Below are 17,999 nucleotides of genomic sequence, written 5' to 3' on the forward strand. Positions count from 1 at the left end.
GGTGGAAGGAGGGCAGTATGGCAGAACCTGCCCTGTGCACTGCCTCTTGTCTGCCTGTCATCAGCTGCTGTGTGATTACAGGCAGCGTCCGTAGATTTGTCTGTAAGACTCTTTTACAGCACACTGGGCAAAGTAAGATTCTTGCGTGCGGGCTGGTGTGAGGGAAGAAAATCAAATAACTTTTTTAACAGGGGAAAGGGAGTGTAGAACTGGTGATAGAAAATGCGCTTTTTTTAATGCTACTGTCTAACCGCCTGCTAGCTCTGCTGAGATGAGAAGATGAAGGGTCTGCACAAGAAAAGAAGGAATTGGCTGAGATTCTCAGCCTAAGCTAGACGTGTCTCTCCTCTGGCATTTTACTGAGGAAACTGTGAAAGACACTCTGAACTTTAAAGCTAAGAAAGTCTGGCATCTTCTCTATCTGCCTCTTACAGTTTTCTATTTTCAAGACTTTTCCCTTGTGCTAGAGTACTTGCTGGTTTTTGCCTGTTGCTTCTTGGTATCCAAAGGCACATTTCAGATGTAAACATGTAGTGACGACAACACGGTTACTGAAAGAACAGATTTTTGTCTATAGTTCATCGTGCCTTCCCTTTTCTCATCTTCCCTTTTTCTTCCTGACCATTTGCTTTTCCCTCTCACATTCTCTGTCACTTCTCTTGACTTTCAGTATTTGTATGAGTGTTTTCTCTGGTATGGGCATGTGTGAGGCTTGAGATCTCTGACTGATAATGAGGCCTAAAACCATGGTGTTTCAGAGGTGGGGACCAAACAGACATGGACTTCTGTGCTGAAATGGAGAAAGCTACAGTCAAAAAGCAAATACTGCTGACTTTAAAAGCCATTTAAAGTCAAATTTGAATGTGTCTAAATTCAGCAAATCAATGTAGGAGTCCAGAGCATAAGTTATGTCTTAGCAGCTTGTAAATTGCATCTAACATTATTTCAGAAATCAAAAAAATTGCACAACTTCATTCTTATTGTATTATAAATATTTACTGGAGTGCCTAATAATGATCCAAAAGCCTGTTATACTGTTTTTACTTGTTATTGTTGCTACTTTCATTATTTACCCTACACATGGCTTTAAAACTGTCTGAAGAACAAGATCTTGTGTTTGATATTATCCAGGCTCTCCCAATTCAAACTTTAATACTTTTTTATGTTTAGAGGGTTTTTTTGACACCCTTGTTTGTTTAGGGATTGCCTGTATGAATGGATTTACAAGTAAGAAATGTAAATCTATCATTTAACTTTAATATAGTATGGCTTAATATATGCATGTAAAGGATAAGGTGTTCAGGAGTAGTCAGCATGGCTTCACCAAGGGGAAATCATGCTTAACCAATCTGATAGCCTTCTGCGATGGGATGACTGGCTGGGTAGATGAGGGGAGAGCAGTGGATGTTGCCTACCTTGACTTCAGTAAGGCTTCTGGCACTGTCTCCCATGACATCCTCATAGACAAGCTCAGGAAGTGTGGGCTAGATGAGCGGACAGTGAGGTGGATTGAGAACTGGCTGAATGGCAGAGCTCAGAGGGTTGTGATCAGCGGCGCAAAGTCTAGTTGGAGACCTATAGCTAGCAGTGTCCCACGGGGTCAGTACTAGGTCCAGTCTTGTTCAACTTCTTCATCAATGACCTGGATGAAGGCACAGAGTGCACCCTCAGCATGTTTGCCGACGATACCAAACCGGGAGGAGTGGCGGATACACCAGAGGGCTGTGCTGCCATTCAGAGAGACCTGGACAGGCTGGAGAGTTGGGCGGAGAGGAACCTCATGAAGTTCAACAAAGGCAAGTGCAGGGTCCTGCACCTGGGGAGGAATAACCCCAGTCACCAGTACAGGTTGGGGGTTGACCTGCTGGAAAGCAGCTCTGCTGAGAAGGACCTGGGAGTGCTGGTGGACACCAAGTTAAGCATGAGGCAGCAATGTGCCCTTGTGGCCAAGAAGGCTGATGGTATCCTGGGGTGCATCAGGAAGAGTGTTGCCAGCAGGTCGAGGGAGGTGATCCTGCCCCTCTACTCAGCCCTGGTGAGGCCCCATCTGGAGTACTGCGTCCAGTTCTGGGCTCCCCAGTACAAGAGGGATGTGGCACTACTGGAGCAAGTCCAGCGAAGGGCTACAAAGATGATTAGGGGACTGGAGCATCTCTCTTATGAGGAAAGACTGAGAGAGCTGGGCCTGTTTAGCTTGGAGAAGAGAAGACTGAGAGGGGATCTTATTAATGCATACAAATATCTAAAGGGAGGGTGTCAAGAGGATGGGACCAGACTCTTTTCAGTGGTGCCCAGCAATAGGACAAGAGGCAACGGGCACAAACTGAAACACAGGCAGTTCCATCTGAACATGAAGAAAGACTTCTTCACTGTGAGGGTGACAGAGCACTGGGAGAGGTTGCTCAGAGAGGTTGTGGAGTCTCCTTCCTTGGAGATATTCAAAAGCCGCCTGGACGCGATCCTGTGCAACGTGCTCTAGGTGACCCTGCTTGAGCAGGGGGGTTGGACTAGACGATCTCCAGAGGTCCCTTCCAACCTCAACCATTCTGTGATTAAGAAGTGTAAGATAACATTAAAAATAACATGAACAATCCCAACTGTTGGTGAGGAGATTCAAAAATAAGAAATGAACAAAGTCCTTCTTTGGGCAAAGGTCAGAAGAGTAGCCTGATTTCAAACAGCCAAAACACAAGTTTTACTGAATGCCCTTCTCTCGGGAGAATCTAGACCCAGGATCCTAAATGAAATGTCTGAAAACACGTTGGGCCTTTCAAAGGTCCATGCTGTAGCCTAATGCATGAGTGACCCAAATTTAGTTTAAATCTCTGCTGTAGGCTTTCTGTGTGACCTTGGCAAGTAATGAATGTTCATTTTTTTGATTACTACGATGATGGGGACCAGTGATATCACTTGTTATGTCTTTGTCTTGCTTGTTCTTTAGGCTTCCTAATTTCTGTCCAAGATTTTACCCTCCCTACTTTGCTTCTATCTCTTTTCTTCACCTGAGGTCATTGCCCATTGATTTGGGGTACTTACCTGACTAGAAAAACTTGTATACCTTGTCATTTAATCTTTTGTTTCTTTTTTTTTTCTCATTTATTCTTAATATACTGCCTCTCTTATGCTTAAATCCTTAAGGTTTTTAAATTTCTTAGATTCTTCTTTAGGTAACTATCCTGCTGATTGTCTAACTGGAAGTAGTGACTCAGCTCCAATTCTAGCTTTGTTCAATTTTTGTGTGTTATTTTGTATTGCAAGGAGAGTAACTGTTTCTCTTCTGTGTTCTGGGACAGGTAAGTCCAGTTGCTCACTATATCAGGAAACCATGTCCCTTAGCTTGTCCTGAGGTAAAGCAGTTTGCATGCAAATATTTGAATTCACCCATAATTACACCTTTGTTGATGTAAAAAGTTCCCCATTTGAGCTCTTCAAGCATTGCATACTTGGTATTTCCCTCAGTAGTATATCTGTTAATTTTGTGAACTTGCATTTATATCAATTCAGATTCTACTGTCTGCTTTTGGGGTTAGTTGTGGGCAGAGAAATCCATTTGTCACGATGTGCTCCCATGTCCTGATGCTGTAGGATTTGTGAGGAGAAGTCAGCCAACTCTGGGCATGGCAGTTGCCCTCACCTGTGTATGAAGCAGGGACCAAGGCCCCACAGGGGCTGCTGTTGCTTTGCAGAGGCTGGCCTGGGCAGAAAGTTTTCACCCAGGCAATTGTTGGAGCCATCCTCAGTCAAAGGTGTATTTTTGTGACGTGCCACTGTGATGTGGCATAAGTTCATGCAGAGTGGCAGAGCAAAGCTTTCTTATGGGCAGACAAAACAGTGTAAAGGGACAGAACAATATTAAGTCATGACTAATTTTGGTGATTTAGATCTCTTCCTTTATGCAGACCCCAGGCTCTGGAAGGACCTCTTACTCCAGGTTTAAGAGTTCCATCAAGAAGAAGCTGACAGCTAGGACTCTGGTGGCGAGTAGCCCTGTTGTCACAAGATGGCAGCAGCTGCACATGAGAAGCAGCGCAGAGGAGCTGCACAGGGCCTCTCAGATGACAGATCTTAGTGCCTCTGGGATGCCTCAGCTCATCAATGCACCTGGGAGGACTCCAGGTCAGTCAGAATGCAAAGGAAGTTTCATAATAGAGGATGGGGTCATGCAGGGGCTCCTGAAATGACCAGGAGAGGGGATTCACTGAAAGGTGCAGAATGGTGTTCTCACCTGTCCCAGTGGAGCTTTGGCTATCGTTGTGTGCAGCAGCAGCAGTCTGTACAGACAATTGCAGAGAGAGTGAGCTCAGAGCCAGCTTCCTCTCAGTAGGATTACACTGCTGACATGAGAGGAAAGCCAGGCCCAAGGTTCCTGTTATCAGTGCACAGACAGTCTAGGACAGACACAGCAGGTCATACAGAGAGTTGCTATCTGGGAAGGTGAAAGAAAAGAGGCCAAAGTTCTGTCCCTAACCAAGTAATTCCTTCTGCAGAGCAACTTCTATGCCTCAAAGATGGGGGCTGTATTGAACTGGATTCAAGTTGCACTGGGCTATAACAATGTACAGGGTGGGTTACTGCATCTCCATATCTGGAATAGCTGACAATAGCTGATAAGATGGTAGGAGAGTTCATGCAAGCCTTTCTTTTTCCCTTCCCTCTGCTTTCCCTTTCTCCTACACACAGCTACCCTAGACAAGGCCATGTCTGCATGCCTGGATGTGATGTAGTGTACAGAGAGAATTCGGGGAAAACACAAGGCTATTTCTGTGCTCTTGTGTACACGCAGATGGGAGTTACAGGAGCAACAGGTCTAGTGCTAGTTTTACACAGGTTATTAGGTTCAGCCCGTAAGCTGAATTCAGAGATGACCTACTAAAGGAGAAACTTGCCCTATCTTTTTGTCTCCCCTCCATTGCTTCAGGCTTCAGGTGTTGACAAAGGTCCTGTCTGCCAAGGGAGCTGTATTTAGAGGCTCTCCTTGAGGGCCATTCAGAGCACAGATCAAATTTTCAGTACTCTGATTTGGTCTGGAGAAGAACTGGCTCTGGAGGAGGCTGTTTCTCTCCATGAACAACAGAGGGAGCTGAGGAAGGATTAAAGTGAGCCTTTGAATTTACTGACTCCTAATTTCAGCAGTGCTGAGGGAAAATGAGGAAGGGTTTATGCACTGCATGTACATGGAGGAGCTTCCTGGAAGAGCTGTGGGACTAAGTAAGGCTCTCATTTCTTCATTAATGATGGAAATCTTTAGACGGCAAATAAAAGATGCTCTTTAGTATTCAGGATGCGTTCCTACCAGGCCATGGCTGCTGGGCACACTCGCAAAGTGCATTTCTATGCTGTTAAGCAGAATGTCACAGCAGTTCAACAGTGTAGTCATAACACATGCTTAGGTCTAGGAAATTCAAGTCCTAAAAAAAAAATGAATCTTTCCCTACTTAAGGTTCTGGAACAGCAAGTCCTACATTATCTGTCCAGTGGTGGTGAAAGCCTATATGGTTCTGGGATGCTGGGAAATCAGACATTGATTTCCTGTGGGGGTAGGATCCTGTGAAAGCAGTCAATAAATCTAAGTCTGGATCTGAGCTACAGAAGTAAATCTGGACTCTTTAGTTGCAGAGGGCATAGCTGATCTGACCTTTTTTTAGACATTCCTTTTAGGATGAGATGAATAGTGCTATAGAAATGCCAACTTCTCTCTGCTGACAATAAAGGGAAACCAGCATGACTAGCTCAAATTGTCATGGTTTATATTGTCCCACTTTTAGTATGTCAGATCTGCTTTTACTATGAAAATCAGTGTTACTGTGAAATCAGTGTTATTCTGAAAAGTACTTGACAATCATCCCTGTGTATTTTTAAAGGAACTATTTCATTAAAATTGTTTTTGCAGTGTCATCTCAGGTGCCTAACAAACTCTCTGTCAACAATACTGTTGTGACTCTAGCTAGCAGTCACAATGTAGCAGGCTTAGAAGGGAGAAATAGCAGCAGAGCTGAAATGGGAAAGAGACAGGTGAGTAATGCAATGTTCAGATGCACAGGTAGGATATTTGTTTTCCTGATGTGTTCTTACCTTATTTTTGGCCTGGAATCTGTTATGTACATGCTGCCTTATTAACACAGAGAACAGTAACAGGAGGAGGTCCCTTTAGGAAACATCTGCTAGAGAAATATCAGAAACAATTGCTTTGTCATTTATTTGGTTCAGCTTCTGTCCGCTTCCTCCAAGCTATCATCCTACAAACTAAAATTGAAACCAAGCTAATGAAGCCCTCAAGATCTATTTGTTACCTCTGAGGGAAAACGTATATTATGAAAAATATGCATGAAAAACATGAATGACTCAGTTTTCTACTTGCTTTAATAACTGCTATGTGTGAAGATCACTTCTGCCGTTGTGCGGGATGTAGCTGTTCATTTTCTCACATAGACAGAATGAGATGCTAGGAACAATTTGCTAAAAAGTACCTTTCTGTGAATAAAATCTTTTATCATGACAATGAAAAGGAAAGATCAGATGGTAACTCTTAATGATTCGTGGCCATGGGTGGAAGAAGACATGGAATCTGCTTACCATACAAAACAAAAACTTCAGACCAGAGCTTGAGGTGTTAAAAACTTGGTCTGCAATAAGGGAGAGACAAATCCTGGTAACTGGAAGGAAGGGTGCAGTCATTGCTGATCAACTAGCTAGGCATGCTGGCTTTGCTTTACCAATGGATCCTATAATGTTATACTGATTGGTGCATTTTGTGGACTAATACATCCATTGGATTTTAACTGCTTTCTAGATGAAATTAATGGTTTGAAATGTGTTCCTCGTGTTTAGGTACTGTTTTTTTATTATCATTGTACACTTTATCCCTTCATTTTGCTAACAGAAACTGACCTTTTTTTTTTTCTCTCCAGGCTTTACCTTTTCCTTTTTAGTCATCTTAAATTTATGCACCAACCATCCACCTGTTTCTGTTCACTAACTTCTTGGAAATTGACTTTTGTGAAGTATAGTGATGCTTGTCTGTGTTAGTAAAAGTTATTACCACATCATGAAAATAAAAAACACCTCGCTCTTCTAATGGTATCTAACTGTGACTCTTCATATGTTAAGCTGTAAACTTTTAGTCAGTGACCACACTTTATCCTGACTTGTGCTGTCCTTTCCTCGATTGCACCAATTGCAAGGTCAGTACTGAAGTACTGATAGCCATTTTCATGTGGTTACTTTTCTGGTTATAACTGCTGAGTAGGGTTGCTTCACAGTTGCATACTTGGTGGCCTGGCTTATACTGGTTTATAGTATTCATTCATTAGTATTACTGAGAAGATTCAATGAGGATATCAAGCTCAACTTCTGAAAAAAGGTAGTATCAGGACAGCTGACCTAACGAGATTGTTGGGTGGTATCTTTTGATGCTTGTACTCCTGAAGGTCATTGGGTGTTACAAAAAGACCTTGCTTTTATGTCATTCTGGGAATCTTTGTCCTTGGTGTAATCACTTTCCTTTCTTAATAAGCAAAATATTCTGAAGAACCTTCTTTTCAACAACAGTGCTTTTTTTCTTCATTTTTTCCCCCCTGTGGTCTCATTGGTGAGTCTATGAATTTTAGAACTGTTAAAATACACAAGATGTATGTATTTAGTAATCTTAATCTACCCCACAGAAAAAGGAAATTAAACCTTTTTGTGAGGTGATAAGAACTTTCTATAAAGTAATTCTAAAACATTCTTCCCTCCTTAAATCAGTCTTTTAAAAGATGAGTAAATGTTATTGTCTTTACTTTATACATGAAAGACTCTTACATAGAAAGATGAGGTGACTTACCTAGAATTACACTGTGATTGACAAGCAGAAGTTGAGTTAGAAGTAAGGTATTTAGAGTCCTACACCAGGAACCACACAGCTTCTCTAAGTGTGATGTGGGTATCTTTGAGATGACATCATGGGATGACCAAAACCCAAGTCCTGCCTAAAACCATTTGGAATGGTTAGTCCTGCCTAAGCCATAAGGAAATCTATTAATCTTTTCAGATATAGTAATTAATGACTATTTAATTTGTCCTGCCTGGTAGCATAAAGGGGTGGGATGCATCGAAAATAAAACCTTCTCACATTCCAGTGAACATGTGTGGTCTCTTTGTGGGACAAAAGATTACTTCCCTATGTACACAGTAAGTTTTCCATAGAAATGTCTGCACTTACTTTAGAGGGATACAGATCCAAACAATCTCATTAGCTTTCTGCCAGGTTGTCTATATAAATCATGGAGAAAGAGCCTCTCAGAGCAGAAAGCCTGCTGTAGAACAGCTGAGATATGTAAAGGAGAAACACTTCTCTTAGTTATGTTTTTTGTGAGACATTTCTTCAAAACCCTGTTGTAATAATAAGAAGAGCAACACTGGGTTTGCCTGGAAAGACTAGATTTCACAGACTTTGGGAAGGAACATATTGTTAATCTTGAGTGGCTGTTGAAAACGTCAACTGCATTTCCACCTGACTGAATAAAGAATTACAGACCAGACAGACAGTTTCTTGACCTCTTGACAAGTACACAGAAAGGCTGTCATCAGAGCATTCAACTCAGTGAATAAACATTGTGAAGAAATGCATTATTATTAAGGATGGGTGAAAAGATTCATATCCCATGTGAGCTGATCTGAACCTTTGCCTGAATCTTGGCCAAAAGCCTAAGCTATTTTTTTTCTGAAGATGGGGAAAAAAAATTCCAGTAAGAAGTTAGATCTCCATTTTCTTATTTTTCTGCTGCTTCATCTGTTTCTTTGACACCCAAAGAAAGGATAATGTAATAAAAAATTATTATTTCTGAGATTTCCTGTGTGTGTATGTGTATATTTTTATATATACACACACACAAAAAAATTATTTATTTATTTAGCACCAGGGGCTTCAGACTGCGGTACTGGTTTAAGGAATGGGCTCATGGAGTCCAGTGTCTGCTACTTTAGTTTGAAAGAGGACTCTGACATCCACTACAGTAGATCTCATACTGGAATCAATGATCCTGTGGTATATGTACCAGAAACCTGATCTTCCCTTCTAGAGCAAGTCTGAGACATCAGATTTATTGCCTGCACGTAGAAAACTTGGCATTGCATGCACAGTGAAATTAGTCCGAATGCCAATTTAAGAGAGGGTACTAATATTCAGCAGATGACTTGTTGTAGTATGTGCATACACACAGAGCCCTAGGACCTCCTCTGTTGTTACAATGGCCTTGTTTATAAAGCTTTTTTGAAGTTTGTGTGATCATTAGCAAATCAAAGTAGTGAATTCGTGTTTTATGAAAGGAAAGATGGTGGCTCTGGTTAGAGCATGTGATTTGAACACTGGTATTTCATATTTGTTACTGATCTCCCTGTCCAAGAAAAAAACTGTTGTGAAGTTTTTATGTAAAGGGCATTGAGGCCTTTGAGAATTATGTTATACATAGTACTTAAGTATGTTTTACTCACGCTGGTTTTTGCTTCAATTTATTGGCAGAAATGTCCTTCCCAGCTTCTGATGGTCCAGCAGGTTGGATATAGCATTGCAGAAAGCGGTGGCATGAAGGTCTGTGAAAATATTAGTTGCATTTCGAAAGGTAGGTTCCAGTATAGGAAATACCCCTGTGTACACTGAGCAAAAAGATACAGCAGGCTGCATCTACCCTGGAAAAGAAACCTGTTGCAGCAAGTGATACAGAAAAATACAAAGTGACTGAGCCACACTGCTTGAGGCTACTTCTCCTAGAGCTGCAACTACCTCTGAAGATGTAGCAGTACACCTTTTCCAGCGTAGCTAACTCCCAGCATTTCACCTCCTTTGGGCCCCATGGGACACCTTGGTGGCCCTAAAACATCATTATTAGTTCCCTTTTGGTTATTCAGTTTCAAATGCCTGAAATAATGCAGGGCTGTGCTGCAGATTGGACACAGGATATATGGCCTGTACTATTGGGTACATGAGGGTACAGGACATGCAGGGATAGTGTTGGATGAGTGGAGGGAGCCAAACCTGATCCAGTCTACCTGTAGGGAAAGGCTGCTGGAGCAAACTGTTTCTAGTACTGCCCCTAGTTTAATCCGGCAGGAAGCTGGTTTGCTCTAGAAGATAAGTTCTGGGAATGAACTAGCATGCAGGGAATATGAATGATCAGTGGATCAGGAACCAGGATTTGAGGAGCGAAACTGTGTAATAATATAGATATTCCCAGAGTTATTTGGGCATGAGACAGTTCATTAAATATCAGAACAGTCTGCTGTTGTGTGTTCTCTTTGGACAGACAATTTGTTTTGGTGGTTGGGTTATTTCTGCGTACCTTGGATTCTTGCCAGCCAGGGCTGATTCAGCCTCCTGTGGTTAGTGGGAATTTGTCTGTGTGCATTGGTGGGGGGTTAGTTTCATACATGCCCGATAGAGCAGCTCTGTGTAATCTGGTTGATCAGCAGACCTGCTTTTAGAGTGCTGTGCTTGCAGACATGTCAGCTTCACGTCAGGAAAACCTCTTTTAGTTTCAGGTTGCTGGTGGGAAGATGTCACTCTATCATTGTTAATGTATTAATTTATTACTGTAGTTTTAAAGAACTGACTTTTGTTTCTGGTCCATAAATATAGAACCTTCTGGAACTATAGGGAAGAGGACCACTTAGTGGCACAGTTAGTTATGCAGGCCTGGACAGTTTCTAACTCAGGATTTGGGTGTGACTCTGTGGTGGTGTGTTTCCTATCAGGTCTTCAAACCTGCCCATGTAAAAACAGTGAGAAACTTCCTCCCCCCACCCTTTTTTGTACAAGCCCATTTTTGGTCATGCAAAAAAAATGAACATCTTCACCTTCACGGACCTTGTGGGCCTGCAGAAACAGATGCCTGTGAGCTTCTGAAGTCTGTGTGTATTGTTATAAATCTGTATCTCAAATAGGCACATCTCAAATGCTTGGTTTTGTGAAGGCAGACTTAAAGAAGAGAGGAGTCGGAGGCTTTCATGAGCTTTCTCTGGTTTTGTGTGTGTGACAAAAGTCTTTGAAGAAAAATAGGAAGGGGGTTTTGAAGACACAGACAAGAATTAGGCAACTAGTCCCAGTTTGCAAAGTGACTTACTCGTTGCCGTTTTGAGTCTTGCAGCCATTAAGTGTTAGGTGCCCAGCTCTGCAAGCAAAATTCACAAACCGGAACAAGATGTGCAAATTCCTTTAGCAGAAAAAAGGGATAAAGAAGCATGTTTGAAAGGGCTTGACAGTAGGCAGCATGATGAACAGGGTCACTCTTAAGTCAATAGGAAATACTACAGAGAAAGCTGGGTCACTGTTCTCCAAAGAATTTAAAATTATGGAGCCTGAGACAGACCAGAATGAAGTCTGATTCTTGTATGGGTTGTATGGGAGAAGAGCAGTCCATGTTTTAGGCACTGAAGGTTAGCTGAATAAAATTTATTAGCAAAAATTTGAATAAGGACTAGCACTCAGGTGCCTCAGGGAAGAGCCCATCCTGTTAAACTAGACACAGGTTTTCTGTTCCTTATTCTCTCTTCAATGACAAAACTTTTTCATCTTAGCTTTGTAGGATCCTGGCTTCAATAGGCAGGGTGAACACCATCCTCTTGTGCTTACCTAAGCTAGGCCAGTCTGTACTGGTAATGAGGGCTTTCTTCTGGCCTGTTAGGTTGCAGACGAAAAGGGCCTTGGATTAAGATTTCTCATACTCTGGGTGAGGCAGCCAACAACCACTGCCACACTTATAATGTGGGTGATAGGATTGTTGTATTAAATATAATCTTTCATAATACACTATTTTGAGGTCTTTGGCAAGGGCTGCACAGTTTATGAAACTTAAGTGAGCTCAGAGGAGGTAGATACCTTTAGTGGGTGTGGAGGCAGCATTTTAGCATCTAAGTAAGTGATTTAGTGAAGACACAGACACCTGCAGACACTGAAGTGGTTACGTATGATTTCTGTGAATTGCTCTGTTCTTCCATTATTTTGTTTTGATTCAGTGTTGGTTTGTCTTTAAATAGAGAAGGTTAGTTATTCTGTTAAGTAAATCTGCCTCTGGAGCATTTGCTATTTCTTCTAAACGCTCCTCTCTAGAGATTTTTTCAAGAAGAAAGTCAAAACACAAAGGAAAGTGCAGAAATGTGCATCTGCTCTGCACATTACAGCAAGGTAATTTTTTACACACAAAAATCTAACATTAAAAAATTCTTGTTGATGATGATCTAGTTCTTTTTCTACAGTATTTAGTGGTCTTTGCAGCATTACGTAGAAAATGACCACAAAGGCTGACTCTTACGCTTGCTCTTACTGGTATTTTACTGATATTGCTTTTGTTTCTCACTTATGCGTTGTCACAAACTTAGCGTGCTGTGATCAAAGCGGGTGTGCTTTAAAAACCTTTTCCTGTGGTTAGGTATTTGTGGGGGAGACTTTTTGATGGGAAATTAAAACCAGAAAGCTAAAAAGTTGAACTGCTCTATGAGGGCGTTTTGAGGTGGGAGAGCATGTGTGACACGTTTTGCTACTAACAACTTCTGACAGAAATTCTAAGGAGAAAAAGATGAAACAGAACAGGTTATGCAGTGGGCTGTGATATAATTCAAACAAAATATAGCAGACCTTGTTCTGTGTTCTAGCTGACTGAATCCATGGAGATACAAAACAGTTGGAAAAAGGCACCTTTCATCTGCTTTAGTGTCTTGTGTTTTGGGCCTACCCAGGATAAATTAGACTCTTCTGGCCTCTTTTAGACCATGGACAGACAAAAGTAGTGAGAGTGTGAAAGGCTTAGGCTTATGATGATTTGCATTACTGAATTATGTGCTTTGAATCTTCAAACACAGAATGCCGAAGGGGGACACAGAGTGAGTTTAGAGCTGTTAACACCATGAAGCTTTTCATACCATTGGAGCCAGAAGTGAGGCTTCATGTGTCTGGCTTGCGCAATGATTACTGTAAGTTGTTATTTACTTCTATGCAGAGCTTATTGCAGAGGTTGGGAATTTTCATGTGTTTCAAGAAAGATGGCCAGAGTATGTCCCTGTCAGATCAAATGGAAACCCTGCAGGACTTGCACGTGATGTCATTTTTCTTATAAGTTTGCACCTTTGAAAACTGTCTGTCCCAGGATGTAATGATGATTGCTCAAACCCAGTAATCTGTAATACTTAACTCTCATGCAGTTTTGTTCATCTGTGGATCTCAGTACAACTTTCAAAACAAGCCAGTATGCTTACCCCTGCTTAATTAAGTTAAGGACATATCAGCTATTACGCTTGGATACTTAGCACCTGTCAACATAGTGGCACCTTTATTGAACAGTTTGAAATCTGTTGTTTTGGGACACACCAGTGACATTGTTTACAATTTAGATGGTGGATACCTTCTGAACTAAATTCTCACCTATGTGTTTGGTGGTTGTCGGACAAAAATTAAACATGCACAAGTTATGCATGAACACACATGGGGCTCCACTCTGCAGCAGCAAATACAGGTTTTAACACTTTGTAAGTTCTAACAACCCTGTATATGCAAGTGTTAGAAGTTGCCCCTGTGGGTTATGCAAGATGTCTTTGCAGGTGTTCATTAGATGTATATCTATGAACAGGACAGGATAAAGGTTTGTTTATATGCAGGTTGAGGCTGGACTCTTACCTGGATGATTTACACCAACTGTGCATCAGGTGTGCCCCAAGAATAACAGCATTAGCAGAAGTCTATGGAAATGCTTTTTTAGTGTTTATTTCTGGTTACAACAACTGGGGCCATAGTCAAACAGCTGACATTCAGTTGTTCTTCAGAGTGACTTTAGCTACCAAAGCATGATGTCAGACCTTGTCCTGTGGTAGTATCATCTGTGCTTCAGGGGTTGTGCAGAATGATGTTTAAGCTGCCTTAAATGGACAGCTGAGGGATTTCCCTTGACATGGGGAAGCGTCCTTGGTATTAAAGGTTGTATACCAACTCCTTCAGGCCTGCCTGACATAGCAGGCTGCTCTGAGGTTAATCAGTCTGTGTAGTGATACATCTTGCCAGGATCTGTAAGTGCAATGCACCCAGCATCAGGAGCAGTGGAAACAGTGTTTTCCGCACACTTTTGCTGCACAGTGCTCTACTGGTGAGGAGCAGAGTTTCCCTAATTTAATTCTTTTCTGTTATTTTCTTCTATCACCTGCAGGGTAAATGTTACCATTAGTCTGAGGATGTAGGAGAGATTTTAGCATATAGAGTCATTCCTATGTATAACTGCATTTGTGTATTAATAACACGAGTTACTTTGGAACAAGGATGTTCTTGGAACTTCTGCTATACAAACTTACCAGTTTGTGGAGGTTGCCTTGGTAGACACCTTGGTTTGTTAGAGGTACTCTCCTTCATTTGGTGTCCTCATTGAATAACAGCTAGCAGTAATCTCGTACCAGTAGTCTCTTGAAGTTACCACATAGTTTAAAAAACAAAAAAACAAAAAAACCCCCCTGAAGTCCTCTCCCCTCCCTCCCCCACCAAAACAAGCACCTCTTCCCTCATCACATTACCTACAACTTTACTGCAATAATTTTTAATAGCTTTGTTCTAGATCTAAACATACTGGACTGGAACCATGAAAATCTCATCGCTATTGCACTAGGACCTGCAGCACACATCTGGAATGGAAGAACACTCCAAGGCATTGAAAGCATTGATTTGAATTCCACTTCCAAATACATTTCCTCTTTGGCTTGGATAAAAGAGGGAACTTGTCTTGCAATTGGCACCAGCGATGGAGAAGTGCAAGTACTAGATAATTTGCTTTTTCGGTCTTTTTCCATTTTTATCTAAAGGGGCCACAAGATGATTTGCATCATACTGATTTTTTTAAGGAAACAAACCAAAAAGATTGGGTAAAACACAAAAAACCCTCTGCTGGAGACAGATATATAGAACCTCCCTGTATCATGTGATACCTCCCTGAAATGCCTTAGTGCTCTCCAGTATTATTTATAGGTAAGGGTAGCTCTGAAACCACCTGAGAGGTAATGACTGAATTAATGATTCAACTGTTCAGGGTCAGTTAGAATTCTTTCCACCAGTAAGAGGAAACCCTTCGTGAAGTTATTTTGTCCAGCACGGGCTATTCTTTGTTGTAACTCTCTTGCTAAGATCACTGTTGTGACAGATGCCTTTAGAACTCGAGCCAAAATTTTCCTTATGGATTCACAGACCAGAATTTGACTTCAATCAGATTATACAAGCACCTGTATAATCCGATTATATAACCTGTATAATACAAGACAGCTGTAATAGGACAATCCTGTTATCCACAGATGATTTTAGTGGCACGTTGACTGAGATGCTAGATAATATGGGGAGCTACCTGATGCAGTCTTGAGTCAGCAGTCTGAAGGTACTCAGACCAATGATTTCAAGTGTGGATTTCCAAATACTGGCACTTAAATAAATAGCTTTAAACTCAGATATGTACATTGCCTTTAATTCCTACTGATTTCAGCGTCAGTGGTAGGGACCAAAATTTGGAAATATTCCTTCATGTCTTAGTTGTGAAATGAGTTGTGAAATCTTGAGGCCACCTGTATACCAAATCAGAACTGAGTGGTGGCTTACCTGCAAAAAAGTTAACAAAAAAATCTCTCTTTTCTTTTTGTTGTTAAATTTGTGGGGGTTTTGTTTGTTTGTTTTTGGTTTGGTTTGTCAGCTGTGGGACGTTGAAACGAAAAAGAGGTTGAGAAATATGTTTGGTCACCTGTCTGTAGTTGGAGCTCTGAGCTGGAATCATTATATTCTAAGCAGGTGAGTGGTACAACATACTAACAAAAAGAGTCCTGCTGTTTTTACTTAGACAAAAGTCCCAATCATTTTAGCTGTTTTCTCTGGCTTTGCTTAAAGGTGCTTTGTCCTGTCTCTCTACTTACCTGCCTTCTCAGAAATCATATGTAGATTTACTGCATGGCAGGAAGGCAGCCAAAGATAATTGGACCTCCTCTTTAGCCCCTCTTTCTTATTCACCTTCCAGAAGGCTGTCACCACTTGCAGAATTTCACTAGAATGTGGAGACTGTGGTTCTGGTTTTGTGCAAAGCCTGAGCTCTAAATGGTGTTGCCTCCAGTGGATCTGGACTCCAAAAAAGTTCCAGGTGGAGAATGGCGTGGAGCTCAGGCTGTCCCTCCATTGATAAGAAGGCTGCATCTATCCTTTAAGGTGCACAGTGAGGTGCAGCTGCTATAGAGTTGCTCACCTCTCCAGCTGTGTAGCTATGAGGGAAGGCCAATTCATTGTTTCCTACAGCCTGAGACCTATTTTGAGTGAGGATTAAAGTGATTGGCCTTTGGTCTGCTGAGGGTGAGACTTTATACTAGCTTGTGAACATTTTGTATTTAGGGATTACTTCAATATGGAGCCTCAGATGAGAATGATTAAACATACTTTCTCTTTTTTTTTCTTCTTGCATTTGCTGGTTCATATCTTTGTTCCAGACTTGAAGGGCTGAAGGGAGGCTGCTGTATGATGGATACTTCTACTGTTTTAAAGTCATGTGATAATCTTCTGTTTTGTTTAAACTCAGTAATAATAGCAAAGGTTGACTGATTTGAACTTCATTGTTAAATTCAAAATGAAACTAATGTCACTGGACAGGCACACTGCTTTAGAGAGGTAGTTTTGTTTTGATTTCACAGTAAGAGTCTGTGGCTTTTGATTGTATTGGGTCTGGGTGGAGTGAGGTACAAGGATACCAACTGAACAATCAGTTAATAAAATGCTGTGACCTTTGGAGTAGGTATTCTGAGTGAGTTAAGTTACAAGGGTGAGGCTTGAACATCCTATTAATGCCAAGTGGCATAACCTTATTACAGTATGCATTAGTTTCACTTTGTATTTCAGCTTGGCCAAATGAATGCAAATAGAAGAAACTTTAAAATTGCAAATCTCTTTGAATAAGAATTGATAATGAAATTCAGCATGAGCCTGTGAATCATGGTTACTGTTGATAGATTATGTTGAGATAACACTTATAAAATATGGTAGGTTTGACAACTGTCCAGTCATTCTAAAATTATGAGAGTCTAAATATTTATATAAGCAGAAAGAAAGACATGGAGTTAATATTCTTTGTCACTAAAATAAGAGATCCTTTCTTATACCAAACTTCACTATGGACAATTGACTCTTTGGGATTATATTGACTTTACTAATGCTTGTGGTCAAAATAGTCCAACAACACATCCTCATGAAACTCTCAATGTATTTTAGTACCATATATTAACCTGTCATGAAGTTTTATGGGGTTTTATTTGTCTTTAGCAAAATGGATGTCATCTGTGTCAAAAGCAAATAATTCTGATTTCTTATTATGGCAAGCAAAAAATTTCCATTAGGAAAAAAAATCCAAATAGGATTCTGAGCAGCTCAGTTTCTTCCCACTCTTACCACTAGAACAACCAAAAATCTCAGCATGGTCAACACTGGCAATTCAATTCTGTTTCTGTTGGTTAGATTTCTCTGCTTATCATATTATAGGAAAAGTCTATATGAATCTGCAGGAGGCAAGTGATGACATCTTTGCATATTCCAATGTATCTTTATAGATGTTTTCTGTAAAGATGTCCTTAATATTCACTGGCAGACTGGTTGGTTGGATTCTTTCATGCTTTTGTGAACTTCATTGGTTTCAAGAGCTTGGCAAGTCTGTACAATACAAGCACAACAGAATGACACTGCTTGTAGTCAGTCAGTTTTGTGTGTGCATTTTTGGAGCTTCTAAATAGCTCAGCTTGTATCTGAAGATTTTTTAGAGCTAGTATAGGAGAATCTCCAATCATTATTGCTTTAAATAAATATATTGCAGTAATGGGAGAGATATGGTTTTCAGATGTCCAGAAAATTGATGATAATCTTAAGTTCTCAATGTCATCAGAATGGATGGAAGTGTGAATTTCCATTGGGAAGCTCTTTTATTTTGTCATAGATTTAATGTAGGAAGTATTCTTAGAAAGACAGGAAAAGATTTATGTGCTGT

The 17,999-nt window shown here is 40.9% G+C and overlaps 1 protein-coding gene across 1 annotated transcript in view; it reads left to right on the forward strand.

Annotated features, from left to right (window-relative positions):
* The window catches only part of CDC20B (cell division cycle 20B), a 38,465-nt gene that overhangs the window by 12,524 nt on the left and 7,942 nt on the right, over positions 1-17,999 (forward strand). The window contains exons 2-7 of the mRNA XM_067315789.1: positions 3,882-4,116; positions 5,891-6,012; positions 9,500-9,599; positions 12,832-12,942; positions 14,565-14,761; positions 15,681-15,775. Coding sequence (XP_067171890.1) covers positions 3,882-4,116; positions 5,891-6,012; positions 9,500-9,599; positions 12,832-12,942; positions 14,565-14,761; positions 15,681-15,775 — 860 coding nt within the window. The remainder of the gene's footprint in view (positions 1-3,881; positions 4,117-5,890; positions 6,013-9,499; positions 9,600-12,831; positions 12,943-14,564; positions 14,762-15,680; positions 15,776-17,999) is intronic.

The sequence above is a fragment of the Apteryx mantelli genome, chromosome Z (genome assembly GCF_036417845.1).
Source record: "Apteryx mantelli isolate bAptMan1 chromosome Z, bAptMan1.hap1, whole genome shotgun sequence".
In the NCBI taxonomy this organism is placed as follows: domain Eukaryota; kingdom Metazoa; phylum Chordata; class Aves; order Apterygiformes; family Apterygidae; genus Apteryx; species Apteryx mantelli.